This window comes from Siphateles boraxobius, unplaced genomic scaffold (assembly GCF_051911475.1).
Source record: "Siphateles boraxobius isolate OS27281-9 unplaced genomic scaffold, OSU_SipBor_1 119, whole genome shotgun sequence".
Taxonomy (NCBI): Eukaryota; Metazoa; Chordata; class Actinopteri; order Cypriniformes; family Leuciscidae; genus Siphateles; species Siphateles boraxobius.
This window is the reverse complement of record NW_027508721.1, coordinates 2267694-2282792: the sequence shown is the minus strand read 5'-3', so window position 1 is coordinate 2282792 and position 15099 is coordinate 2267694. Positions and strand designations below refer to the sequence as shown.

The following is a 15099-nucleotide window of genomic DNA, read 5'->3' as shown; positions in this document are numbered from 1 at the left end:
GGAGAAGTGCTCACTAACACAGGTTTAGACAGATTTGTGAACAATATTTGAGAGAAATAGGCCTTTTCTGTACATAGAAAAAGTCTTAGATATTTGAGTTCAGCTCATCAAAAATGGGGGCAAAAACAAAAGTGTTGCGTTTATAATTTTGTTTAGTGTAGTTTTTAGTATTTTGTAATCAACACAATTAAATTATTTTAACATTGCTTCCATAATGTGTGCATTAGATGATAATAATTTTACTAGGAAATTATGAATCTTAAGTAAAAGAAAACCCATTAGGTAAAAAAAGTACACAAAAGACCATTAATTACAAACACAAATGACAAAGGAGGTGGGTAAATAAATAAGCTGAGAAACAGATGCTGTGAAACACAATGTGGGGCAGAGTGATATTACATATTTAATCAGACTGGAACAAGTATATGCCACTTCAGCCTGCCTGGGAAACAAGTGTTCACTGAACTTTTCCTCACACCTCACTTGAGTGCTAGCATTCAATGCTTAACCCCATAACAACAGTCAAGGAGACTCCAGAGGGAGGTGGGTGGCTTTGAGATCAGCAAGCTCAAAGAGAGTCTGGCCCTGACAGTGATGGTGTGATGGGTGATTTTTTGAACTTCATGCAAATGCTGAAACATAATAGCGAAGAGAGCATAATGGAAGCATTGTGATCGCGAGACTGGTCACAAAAGAGAAAGCTGGATATAAAGTGAAAAGAAATGGAAGAGAAAAAGAGAACTAAGTTTGGTGAGAGAGTGTGTTAGGGCAGTAGTCTTGACTGGTTTTGCTTTAGTATTTTACATTGCCCATCAAGTGGCGACACAGTATGACAACTGTTTATTACAAAACTAAGCACAAAGCTAAAAAATAAAATTCCGTTAAAAATCAAACTTTATTATTATTTTTATAAAAATGTATTAGTATTATTACAACAACAATATATGTAATTATAATAACAATTATTTGAATGATAAAATATAATATAAATATTTTATTATTAATTTTGTTTGTTTGTTCACTTGTATATTTGAGAGGCACACACACATATGACGTTTTGTAAGGGAACCTGTATTTAATAGATTTGTTTTTTGTTGTTGTTTGTTTACTTAACAAAGGTTTGTTAATGTTTTCTTGTGGATGAGGGGATGTAAAGTAATGTTTCCTTGTTTAAATGTTTGACTCTGTGATGGCCAGGATTTATACCACACATGATTATACATTCATCTTTGCATTGAACAATAAATGAAAAGACATTACTAAACTGGTTTGTTTTAATATCTTTATTCGTAATTGTACTGAGTCAGTGCAAATTAATAGTTATTTAATTTGGCTTAAGGTTAAAGCATTTAAACCAGTTAAAAATCCTCTTTGGATAAAATGCAATTTAAAAAAAATATTTTTTTAAGATGACTTGAAATGTTTAGTACCTGGTGTGTCGTGGGAATGGACCAGCCTAGTGACAAAGAGGTTAAAAACAGTTGAACTGTTTTTATGGGAATACTAAAGGAAGTGAGTACCAGAAGAAGTGTACCAACTTAGAGGGGACATAGGAAAATCTGATGTCCTGATCAATGTGACTTTGGTCTTATAGCATTCTGTTTGCATTTACTAAAATGGTATCCATGTCTCTAAATGTAGTTAAATGTATTGTGTTAATTGCAGGGTTTTTGTTGTTACTGTTGTGAGAGTTTGTATGGTTTTGTTTCCCCCTTTTTTGTTTTAATGGTGCTGGCCATCTCCTATTAATTCAGTGTGTGTCTTGTCAAATGAGTTTCTTGTTACTTATTACACATTTTTGGATCTTTACCCACCAGTTAAGAACCAATGTATTAGATGAAAAGAGAAGGTTACAGGTCACAGAAAGGACAATATAAGAGAAAGAGAATGAAAGAAATGGGAAAAGACAGATGTTGTTGTTTTTTTATTTTTTATTTCTCAAGCTCTTCTTTCTCTGATTACATCTTCTGCTGGAAAGGACCAGACGCAGATGTTCTTTGCGTGTGCATGACTGTTTGCTTATTCATAGTCCAGGCCTTTTATGGGGATTTATCTAAGTATGATTATGGCGGCACAAGTTAGATCAGAATCAGAAACGCTGTAAATTCGGCTTAATCTTCTGGTACACTTGTATGTGAAAAATTACTCATTTTATTACTCTTCTTCTCCACTGAGGATAAAGAGCAAATCATTTTATATGGAAGCCTGATCAGGAACAAGATATTCTTTTACTCAAACATCAAATCATCCGGTCTAATAACACATCAAGTTGCACCTCATGCGTTTGGAAAAAAGTGAGTGGAAAAAAAGAGAGAGAGAAAGAGAAAATCCCTGTGGAATAAATGGGTCAGCTCACTCTCTGTAGGATTGTGATATAGTCTAGATTAGTGATGAACGTCTGGCTTTAAAAGCTGAATGGCTATCACACCACTCTTTTCCAAGATCAGGGCTAAACAAAGAACACTTTCCCTGTAAATTCATTCACTAATGGCAGTCAGTCCTGGGCTAAAAGGGGCAGAGTAGAGAGAATAGGGGTGAAGAGACTAACCCTGGAAAGTGACTAATCCCTTATTTTCACAATATCTGCTTTCTAGAGCCTAAATAAGGTCACACATTATTTAGAGTGTGAAATATTAACTTTACATTAACTTTATCACTTTTCCTACAAATCATTGCTTTTAGATTTGTCAACTCTGAGGACAATCACATGTCATGTCTAGCTAAAATCCAGGGTAATGTGTTAGAAGTAGGGCTGTCAACCAAGAAAAAATAAATAAATTGTACAGATTTCTAATCAAACCAAACATTAAAATTTGTAATCAAATGTATTTCCGGTAACACTTTATTTTGACGGATCCTTTTGAACATGCTGTTGACTATAAGTAATGTTTCTACTAACTCTCATTAGAGTATTAGTAGACTGGCTGTTTAATATTGTGATCTTTATTGTGATGGTCCTCCAACAGACATTCTACTGACTATAAGTAGCTTTGCAACTACATGTCAACTTATTCTAACCCTACCAGTCTACCAATACTCTACTAACACTCTAATGACAGTTAGGTGCAACGTTACATATAGTTAACAGAATCTGTAAAAGGGATATTTTCACATTTAATCTCTAAATGAAACATTATATATATATAGTAACGATGGTGGTTGAGACAAGGGAGCAGCAGGATCCACTTGCAGCACACACTTTATTGAACAAACTCCAAACTTGACAAAGACTCAGGCTAGGAACAGGACTCAGGGAAAGCATCATCAACCACCAACATCAACAGTATAACACACACAACAACTCACCAAGACTGGACTGAAACACAGGGCTTAAATACAAGGGCAAACAAGCTAAACAAGATAACAAGGGGGCGTGGTAAATCAGGGACACCTGGGAAGCCTAATAGAGATAATTGAGAAGTGCTAAAACAAGAAATGACAGGGGAACACAGACTGACATTATTATATTACCTAAATGTTGTTGTGGTTAAATATTTGATATTTTAAATGTTTGTTTATACTAAGTACTATGCATGTAGGACAGTATCACTAAATAATATACTGATGCCTCGGTTGAATGGATGGATTTTTATAATTGAATATAGCTATTCATTACACAATAATTGGAATCCAGGCCTTATCTGTAAAATGTTTTTTATTTATTTTTCATTTAATAACAATTACAGAACATTAAAAAAGTAATGTGTTTTACATACTGTAATCAGATGAAAAGTAACACATTTTTTGTTGTAAATGAACACGAAAGTTACACAAAGTTACATTTTCTTATAAACTTACTTCCCTGTTGATAGGATTTACTCTAAATCCATTTCTAAAATAGTCAATTTATCTAGTAAACTGGTAATTAGTATTTAGCAATAAATATAGTAGGAAATTGAGAAGTGAGATCCCTGTCTCTTCTTGAAAGTATAGGGTACTGTATGAGTATGTATATTTGAATAGTGAATACATGTGTTTATTTAGCCCTCATATTTCACTCTAAAATGTTTTTGGTGGATCCTAGCATGACAATTTTGGTGAATCTCTGCTCTTTAAAATCAGACCTTTCCTATGCTGACTGACTGCAGCATGCTTTTTTCTACAGGCAGCACTACACCTTGAAAAATGAATCAGATGATGATGCATGTGGTCTTCAAGTTAGACCTTAATGGCTCATGTTAGTCCTCTCTTTTTCTCACTCTTCTGGCTGCCAATTTCTGCCTGCATTAAGTGATGATTGCATACCGAAAAGTCACTAGATGTGCACAAAGAGGTACAAAATGCTTTCCATCAATATGCCACTATAGTGGAATGCCAAAAGGGATCTATATTAGGAGAAATGTCATGAACAGGATTGAGGAGCCCTAGTATATGCAGTTGTGCTCAAGGATACTTTGTACTTGCCAATGACTGTCTATAAAAAATACCCCCCAAAAAAAACAGCAGAATAACTTTGGAAAACCTTGGTAGTAGTTCTTCCTCATAAGTGCCCAATGCCGCAATCTGGTACTTGACATATGAATCTGTGCGATCTGACCCCTGGAATTTGCATAAAACACAATCAGTCACAGTGGAACTGGTTTTATTTATCTTTTTTTTTTGTGTGTGATGTAATGTGCATCAGAAGGTCCAGATGTTGTGTGTGAGTGTGGTGTATACGCTGGAGAACTAGTCTATTTTAGAACTCTTTTAGGAGAGGCACCTTTACCACAGCTTTGTGTTTATAGGCTAATTGTAAATCACATAACAGTCTAAATTCTAATTGGATACACCATGCACAAAACCACTACCGATATATGAACACCTGTGACCTCACATCACTTAATTCTATCATAAAGTAACAAGTTATGTTGCTTGGCAACCTTAAACAGCAGGTGTGTGAACTACTGTACATGGCTAAAAACATTAAATTATGTTTTATTAACAAAGTTCAGAAGGAACACGTTAAAATTATCTATCCAATCATCACGTCATTCCAATCTGATGTCAACAATCAGTAATCAACATGTCAACCCAATCAGCATGAGTGGAGGTCTATATATACGCAGTCGACTCACCTATGTTCCTCGACAGTTTTCAGCATTCCTCCACCACCCCGTCTCCTCACACTCGCCCGGTTACTTTCCTAACCAGAAATACGGGAGGAGTACTCTGGGTTCGGGACAAAATACCGAGCTTGGAGCCCTCTCCTCGGACAGCATGCCAAATACGCATACTACTTTATTCTATCTGATTATTTGTAAGTGTGAATTAACAAGTTTAGCTAGTTTGATTCCATGCCTTATGCTCTTAGAAAAAAAGGTTTTTAAATAGAACCATAGGGTTCTTGGCTCAATTGCAAGGAACTATTTATGCCAAAAGGTTCTATATAAGGAGACATGTTTTAATTATTTGCATGATGACTCATTTTAGGTTCCTCAAAGAACCTTTTAGTGAACTGTTTTAAAAGCAGTGGTTCTCAAACTTTTTTGGTCCCTCCCCCTTTAAAAAAAAACCTTTAAAAAACTTTTAAACATGAAAGTATGATGTACAATGGCCCAGTTCACAAAGTGAGGTTCATGTAGAAATAGTTAACTGGGTTTGGTGTTCAAGCTCAGACCTGAACCACACTGAACCCAACTGCAATGAATTGGAAAACTTGCTGCTCTTGAATTTTAAGCAGAGCCAATCACTGCATCTATGTTCCAACATCTATTGGAAGAGCTTCCCAGACGTGTGGAAGCAAAGGGAAGAATTAATGCATTTTTGACATGAAGTAAATATTGATACAATCAGTGGGTTACGTTACTGACATGATGATGAGGCTTGGCTCACTCAGGCCAGCCATTTCCACTATATGTTACTGATGCAAAACATATGACTGCCATCTCTCTTTAATTTGCATGTTGACAATTTCCTCTCAGCCAAATAGTGTAAGCTGCTGGTATATGGGATTTTAAGGTCATGCTATAAATTCTAACCCTCCAGCTGGGAGAGTGGTGTGAATATTGTCCGAATCTTGGTTACAGTTACATTTCTGCCAATATAAGGAAAATACTAATTCTGTTAACAACAAAACAGTAAAACATAATTTGTATATTCCTGCTTTTAAATGCATTGGTTCTCACATATGCACAGCGTATCACAGTGTCACAGAAAAAAAAGGCATACAGATTTGAAATGTGTGTAGGACAACACACACTCGTGGCAATTTGTAATTTTTCTATGTTTTGGCGAATTGGTGGCTAATTCGTATTAATTTGTACAATCTCATGTATGTTTTCTACTTATGCCCCACTAACATTAGGTTTAGGGTCGGGTTTTTAAATAAAAAAAATCAATTTGAATTTACACAACATTGCCCACAATTTTATCATTAAAGAATAGACATGAGTTGTCCAGGAATCCAGTGGCCCTTGTCTGCAAATGTTTTACCTTTTAAAGAAATCTGCAGTCCGCATTATAATATTACCATAATTGGCACACAGCTGACCAGAATCATAAATTGAAGTAATTTTTACTTAAAGCATTGGGTGAGAGTGACCTCTGTAAATAGTTTTAGGGCAATCCCAGACCTTAAATGGTTAGAAGTTAAACCCACACACACACTGAATGTCCAGACACAATCAATCTACTGTAAGAGTTTTAATCATGCTTTGGCTTTAAGGGGAATAAAAGGACACCAAGAGACCTCTTTCATATCTCAGGAACAGAATGTGTTGCTTATCCAAAAAGTAATCATGACACAAACCAAGTTCTGTAGGCCTACATGTTTTTAGACAGGTTACTATTCAGAGGAACAGTTCCAATGCTAATGTGTGAGAGAGGTGGATTATACAAAGTTTCGTTCCTAAAATTTGTTTGGCTGAGTGGTGTTCTAAAAGTGCTGATATACTGTCAATTGGACATTTCACTGTTTATATCAGTCTGCTTTTCTGTGTTTACAAACAAATATTTATGCTTTGGTTTCTTTTGGAACACATGTCTGTGTCAGCAAAGGAATACATACCAACTCGCCAATTTTTGTCTGAAACGTGAGTTAATCAATATTAAATGCCACTCAGGCATAATATCACTCACGCATAAAAGATTTATTGAGGAAGGTGTTAACGGTTAATTGAAAGTATCGAAAGGAAGTCAAGCTTAGAGACATGCACTTGATGAGCGCGCAAATTCTCATGCAATGAGCTAACCTATAATATAGACTACCCTGAAATTATAGGTTGTAAATCCTTTATGTGCTTGCTACATGGTTGCTTGCGTCTCACATCGGCGTATTGGCGACAATGGCGAGCAGATCTAAGGATGTTTAACTATATTTTTGTTCATGCTTCAGTGAGATCATGACAGATGTTCCGGGGTATTACAAGGTCGAGGTGCAGACACAGACACTCAAGCAATACATAAAAACAAACATATGCTAATATTTTTACACAGTGGAATGATCAATCCTAGCTCTAATTCAGTAAGTCTAAGTAATTATTTTGTCATAGCTACGTACTATTCACGCTAAGTTACACTTTAAAACAAGTAAAAGCAAATCATCTAGATAACTATGCACCTTCGCGAAGTTCACTTTTACTACAGATCAATCAAGTAAATTGTAGCTATGTTACGCAAATGAATTAAGCTAGAAAAACAGCAGCACCTACCTTTAATACAAAATGATGTCCAAATAAAATATCCAAGGTGTAGAATTCCACAATGCCTTTGATTCTGCATCATTCCTTTAATTGGAAGTTGTCCTCATTCACACACGCCGACGAAACTTTAGTCTGTCAGCATCCGAGCTGTGTGCTTAGGTGGAACACTTGCGCGCGCCCTCCTCTCTCTCTCTCTCTCTCTCTCTCTCTCGCTCCCATTTGCTTTTAATTTCTCAAACACACTCACTGACCGGAATGCAAGATCAGTCTGTCTTTCATCGGTATGTTATCCTTATAAACTGTGACCCATAAGCTGTTTTTTCCCCCTTTGGTTAATCAATCTCAGCCAAGACTAATCACTATGCATTACAATATAGCCTAAACAGTTTGCATGATTGCGCGCGCTGCTACATTATGCGTAAAGACACCATCTGGACACGCGCTATCCGCAGAAATAATTTCACTCTATCGCTTGCTGTGGTTAAGCTTCAAGCTCAATATGATGCTTGTAAAATCTGGATTTAAAATATTGAATCCGAGCGGAGATTTAAACGCCTCTTCTTGGGCAATGTTCTTCATGTATCGTTTTTGGTTCAGTTAGGATTTATAAATATCACTTTACAGCCCGAGCGCATCATCAGGTGTTTGTGATCGGTGCACTAAATCTGAAGTAGGTAGGCCTATTACATTCCTCTCGGTTAATTAATTTATTTTAGAGGTTAAGACGTTACCTAATTATCGGAAGGTCGATGTTTTCTGTGGTTTAATACATGATTCCTGTCACTATTCCGCCATATGAGCAAAGCACTTAAAGCGATATTGTTCACGAGGTAATGTCAAAGAAGTCAAAGGTGTGTAGACTGTTGCAGTTAGGTTAGCGCAGACCGGGGTTAGTTTTCACACTTTCTACTTCATTGAATATTTTTTCAGGGTACAGGTTCATTGAAGTATTGACTACAAAAAGCATTTTAATATTTTCAATTCAAATCAATTCACATATATTTGCAATTTTCAATACAGTTCTTGTACAATACAAATCACACAGTTAGCTAACAATTCACACAGTTAGCTTACTCAAAGCACTTTACATGGAAGGGGGGAATCTCTTCAACCACCACCAATGTGCAGCATCCACCTGGATATAGGCAGAAACAATGAGCTCATTGAAGTAATTATTATAGATTTATCTTTATAGATAGACAAGATATATAGAAATTTAGCATTGGTGCATGTTGATTCAGAGTTGGCGTCATCTGAAGTCCTCACAGGAGTTGGAGTCGTCTCTTCACAGGTGTTAGGTCATCTGAAGCCTTTGTAAGAGGCTGGATCCAAACTGGCGCTGATGTAGTCTCCAGGTAGCTCGGGATGGGCACCCCGAGATAAAATAGAAAAGCAAAAGGAAAGTAATTAGCGTAGCTGCTGTTCATAACATTGCAAGCAACGATCATGCATTTCATCTCATATAACTGAAGCACAAGGTTATGAGGTGCATTATGTGAATGCTTGGCTAAAGAGATATGTCTTTAATCTAGATTTAACCATCAGGAAGGTTATTCCAGAGTTTAGAAACCAAATACAAAAACACTCTCCCTTATTTAGTGGACTTAAATATCCTAGGTAATACAAAAAGTCCAGAGGTTTGTGACCTTAAAGAGGGTAATGGATTGTAGGAGAATAGAAGAGCAATTAAATGAAAGCTTTAGCATAAAGTTCTGCCAGGAAGACTTAATTACTACGTCACTTATTACCCTCACATCTATCCAATCACGTCCTTATACTCTCTGTATAAAAGATTGGGGTAACACTTTAGAATACGGTTCCTTCGTTAATGAAAAACTACACAGGAACAAACGAGTAACACAATATTAACAATCTAAAAACTACTATTAACTAACAAGAAATTCTGATTAACTAATTAGTAAGTAATAGCACACAGATGAAAGTGGTAGTTCACTATTAACTAATCAATAACTACTATTTTTTTAATGCTTCCCTGAGAACTACTGGAAAAGTTTCATAATTCATGCAAAACTAATCAATAACTAATGCAGGACAAATGACTAGCACTACATTAACATTTTAACTGCTATTGTAAACGAATACACAAGGTTTATCAATGTGTAATAGCATAGCAGACTTATGATTTGGGAAATAATTAGCCTATGCTCTCTCCTAGAGAACTATTTATCAACTGAATAATATTAAAGAAATGGATTTTTAAATGCAGTTGTTGGGACCTTACTTGTATGTGGCCAATTTTCTGGCATTCCTCTGGACTGGCATTGAATCACTAGAGTCACGGTGACGACTGGAACATATTGAGTTATCAGCCATCCAAATACCATATATAGTGATTTTATTATTTAACCTACCTCACAAAAAAATGTTTTTATGTATGTCTCCTAGCTCATATATGTGTGTGCAAATATCTTGAGAAGGATTCGAAGATTCTACACGTTAGGATTGGCTTTTCATGAGTAACTACTTTAATAATCATGGTAACTAACTAGTAATGACATAAATATTACTACATACTTCTAAAGGAATTACTAATTATTTGGATCCGTATTCTAAAGTGAAGATCATGGTAACTAACTAGCAATTACTAAAGTGTTACTACATACTTCTATGGGAATTACTATTTAAAACTTCACCAGAAACCTCAAAATAATTAGTAATTCCTTTAGAAGTATGTAGTAACACTCTAGTCATTACTAGTTAGTTACCATGACCTTCACTTTATAATACGGATCCAAATAATTAGTTTTAGTATGTAGTAACACTTGAGTCATTACTAGTTAGTTACCATTATTCTTACAGTAGTTCCCTGGGAAGCATTAAAAAAAGTAGTTATTGATTAGTTAATAGTGAACTACCACTTTCATCTGTGTACTATTACTTACTAATTCGTTAATCAGAATTTCTTGTAAGTTAAAAGTAGTTACTAGTTTGTTAATATTGTGTGACTCATTTGTTGCTGTGTAGTAATTCTTTAAGAAGGAACCGTATTCTAAAGTGTTACCAAGATGGTTACTTACTCACGTTTGAGTTCGCAGATGCTGTCGCGACAACTACCCCCGTCCTCCCCACCACCACCAGGATGGCCTTGTCCATACCTACCAGGGGGGTCGGCTGCGCCCCTGCCTTCGTCTTCAGACAGGAAATGCAGATCTGCTACCCTCAGATTATGAACTACGGACGGGGCCTACGCCAAAAATCTTTATAAATAATTTCTTGCTGGGCTGTCAGTACATTAATGCTTTTTTACATCATTATATCTCCCGAGTTTTTCAGGTAGAAATACACATTTAGGACCTTTTAATTATATAAAATGATGAGAAATAAAACAAGATTTTGACTCTGATATCAGTTACATATTTATAGCTAAATAAGTTTATCTTCTTTCTACTTTCATACAGAACTGTGATTAAAGTGCCAATGTGATTTCATTGTGTTCAATTGTCTAGCCAACTATGGTATGGCTATGCTATGGTAACAATTCATGACAAGTTGGCAAAGTAAAATTAACCAACAGCATCATATTATATAATGCTTAACTGTTCATCAGTTAAAATACAAATGTAGGCACGATATGGGCTTGAGGCCATACCGTCCCAATATTGGGCCCACCATGAAATGTAATAATGTTTGTTGTTTTACTTTAATGCTAAATGGTATTGTTGGCACGGGTTGTTAGCCGTAATAGACGATAATCCAATCAATGGCTTAGATTATTTTTTCTGGAGTGAGGATGTATTCACAATATAAGGCATCCAATACATTCTAGAATACCAGTACAAAATGATTATCATTCAAATCCATTTAAACACTTTATTATTCTTGGTGTTAAACGATGGAAAAATGGAACTGGCCCTTGGAGCACATATGGTTTTACAGTGTACTGCACTTTGCAGCCGCATGAATTGCAAACCGATTCATCACACACTGGTGCCCCGGCAGACGTTCGTTCTCACACTGGACTATGAATGAGAGAGCAGGGCATTGAATCTGACAGTCCCCAAAACCCCATCGGTGGCAGACACCGGTATGTGACCTCTCCCTCTTCTCTCCTTCTCACGACATCCACAAGCTTTGCACAACTGTCTCTCAGCATCAGACGAGAGTAGAGAGCAGTTGGGGAAAATAGACAAGCCTCATGCAATGTCAGCTTGACTCAGAGCGTATGAACTAACTTTTATTGTATGAAAATGAGACAGTTTTAACTTAGCAAAACAATAAACACATTATTCTCATTGCGCCCTCCTCTTCTTCTTGGAGTCAGAAGTCATTTCCTTACTGGCATATAGCCTACAGCCATGGAAATCTTGCATTCGGCTGAATACAAGTATCATATATTTAAACATAGCCTTTGGCCATGAATGCATCATTAGAGGTTACAAAAATGTGATGTGAGAACTTCTCACTGGAGATATTGAAAAATTATCACTCTTTCTTTTGGTTTGAAAATGTGGTTTCGTTTTAATCCTTTAGAACCTGTTCTACTAAAATTTTCTACACATTCATCAAGGAAACAAATGATTTTTAAATCGAGTCTTTAGAATCATCCTGCTTTCACAAACACTTTTTAATGTGTATTATAATATTTAATTATTAATTAAATGATGTATCATAAGAACATTTTATAAATGCTACAAATGTTTGTAAACAATTATATCCACATACTAGAATGTAATATTACAAAAAAAATTCCTCCCTATCTTTTACTCTTTCACCTTTCATCATATGAGAAAGTATATGAGTGTCCAGAAGATTGGAGTTAAAGCTCCAGAGATTGGAGGGCAGAAGGCAAGGGGAAAAAACAGTAAAAGAGAGAAACCGAATCTAACTTTTGTGACTGACCCTCAATCAACTCAAAAAGAAGAGATGATGAAAATCTCTTTCTTGATTTCACTTTAAATGAAATGCATTTTTTCAAAAATAACTTGAAATAATAACTGTTGCATTTCATTTGTCAAAAGCTTATTTTATGAAAGTCATAGTAATAAGTGTGTCTGTTAATACAAACTGACATGTTGTTGCTTCAGATTAAATGAGAATGCTACTTTTAGCAGATGACACTGGGTCCTTTTTAGCTATCATGTTACCATGGCACCTGATTTCTACATGATGTGAAGTTTCAACAAACTATTGTTTAAACATACGAAACAATTTAGCCTACAAATCATCAGAATATACAGATACATGGAAATAAATTCGTTTTTGATTTCCTGAAAATGCAAACCTGAGACAGGCAAGCTTGAAGACATTGCACATTATAAATGAACATTAACTTGCAAATATCAGTCATGTTATTGATCACACCAGAACAAACCAAGGAGAGAAGAACAGAAGATTAGCTTTAACCACTTCTGAGAGAGTTGCAGTGTAGTTTTAACTCACTAAAAACATTTATTGTTTATTTTGAATAGATAAATGTTTTATGTAAGTCAACGCTCTTTCAAAAGTAATGTTGGTCATAAAGATGAATGTCATTTCCATCCAATGTCATTACAGTAGGATATGCTGCCATCTGTTGGCAAGAAATGCTTTAATTTTTTTTTTTTTCACTTGACCATAGATATCATCTCAACATGAATGGCTATGCTCTTCTCAGTTTTGTCGATTGATCAATCGATCGATCGATCGATCGATAGTAGATAGATAGATAGATAGATTGATCAATCGATAGTAGACATGAACCATATTTATACACACATATTTAAGCACTCTATTCCTTTTCTTTTTCCCCTTTGTTGTCTATCTTTTTTTTAATTTAGTTGCTTGTTTATGTGTTATGTGTTTGACTATGTACAGCTGTACAGTATGTTCTTATTTATTCCTGTAGCCTCTTGGCCAGGTCATGTTTGTAAATGAGAAGTGGTTCTCAAACAGTTTACCTGGATAAATAAAGGTAAAAAAAAAAAAAAAAAAAAAGATAGATAGATAGATAGATAGATAGATAGATAGATAGATAGATAGAGAAAAGATATAATTAGACACCTCTTGGAGTAAAAAAATTGGGACAAAAGGTCCCAAATGGCATGTAGTTACTGGTTTTATCATTTTAAAGTTTAATACTTATTGTAATTCACTGGTTATTTTTCAGCAATTCCATTAGTCAGATGTACATTTCAGACATAACACTATTCATTACAATATAGGCGAACTGTGTGAAATGAATACATTTTAATTGTGTGTGTGTGTGTGTGTGTGTGTGTGTGTGTGTGTGTGTGTGTGTGTGTGTGTGTGTGTGTGTGTGTGTGTGTGTGTGTGTGTGTATGTGTGTGTGTGTGTGTGTGTGTGTGTGTGTGTGTGTGTGTGTGTGTGTGTGTGTGTGTGTGTGTGTGTGTGTGTGTGTGTGTGTGTGTGTTGAATAATTATTTTTCAATTTTATGTGTTTAGCCGGTGCTATGACAACTGAATTTGCAACAAGTATTTCTATTTGTATCCCTTAATAACACTTTGGCTGATGCATCATCATCATCCTGCACACACTAAATTATTATTTAAATGTACATTGTTTCCTCATCTCACCCTACAAACAGTCAAAGCATTTAATGATAATTATACCTTAAATTTAGTGCAAAATACTGTTTTTCTAAGGACTCAAGCATACATATTCATTCATAACATTCAGATTCATTCATGTAAAATAAGAAATAAAGTTATGAGTGTGGATTGTAAAGGAGGTTAGGAAAACTAGGATGTAATGAGGATTCTGATTTGAGACTGCCACAAGCAGCAGTGCTGTCACACCACATAACATCTCCTCTAATGAATTATACAAGAAGAGATGAAGTCAGACTAGTTAAAACCTGAGCTTTTCTGTTTTAGGTTTGTTTCAATTAAAGGTCAGGTCCATTAAGCATTTGTGTCCCTTTTGTGATAAAATCATTTTATAGGTGAAGAATGTTGTATTCAAACAATATATCCAGAAGAGCTGAATTTATAGTCATAAATAAATACTTTAAAAATAAACTAATCTACTATGATTTGAATATATTATTATCATGTTCTATTTTGGTCGACTTCAACATCTCATTATGGGATATCTTTCTGGGATGCCTTTGCAAAACACAATCTGTTGGACAGGCACACATCTCTTTAAGTCTCTAAATATCCCTTATCCCATCATGAAATTTATCTTTGGTTCAGTACAACATATAGTATGCTGTGTTGGCTGTAGGCCAATGTTGGCTTGAACATAAAAGAAAGCATTTTTATGACATACATTAGAATATATTGATAATAGTCAAAAATTAATTTTGATCAATGCATCTTTTAACAGAGAACAGCTGGAGATTTGCAAGAGCATGTGCATAGGACCTCAAGAGAATGCACCTACAGCTCATGCTTTGAAAAGAAAGGGATGCCACAACAGCGAAAAATTCAATCTACAGTTTAAAAATACTTTCAGGAATACTTTCTGCTCAGCTACTGTACGGACGCTCTTGCTTACTGCTCCGCGCTTTGCTCT

At 35.4% G+C, this 15099-nt stretch overlaps 2 protein-coding genes across 2 annotated transcripts in view; one reads left to right on the top strand and one right to left on the bottom strand.

Moving 5' to 3' along the window:
* Positions 1 to 7786, bottom strand: part of chrna8 (cholinergic receptor, nicotinic, alpha 8) — a 121278-nt gene extending 113492 nt beyond the window's left edge. Inside the window, exon 1 of the mRNA XM_077204106.1 lies at positions 7632 to 7786. Within this exon, the coding sequence (XP_077060221.1) occupies positions 7632 to 7704 (73 nt within the window). The 5' untranslated portion in view covers positions 7705 to 7786. The remainder of the gene's footprint in view (positions 1 to 7631) is intronic.
* Positions 1 to 15099, top strand: part of LOC143713118 (uncharacterized) — a 311754-nt gene that overhangs the window by 181024 nt on the left and 115631 nt on the right. The gene's annotated exons all lie outside the window — the stretch shown is intronic.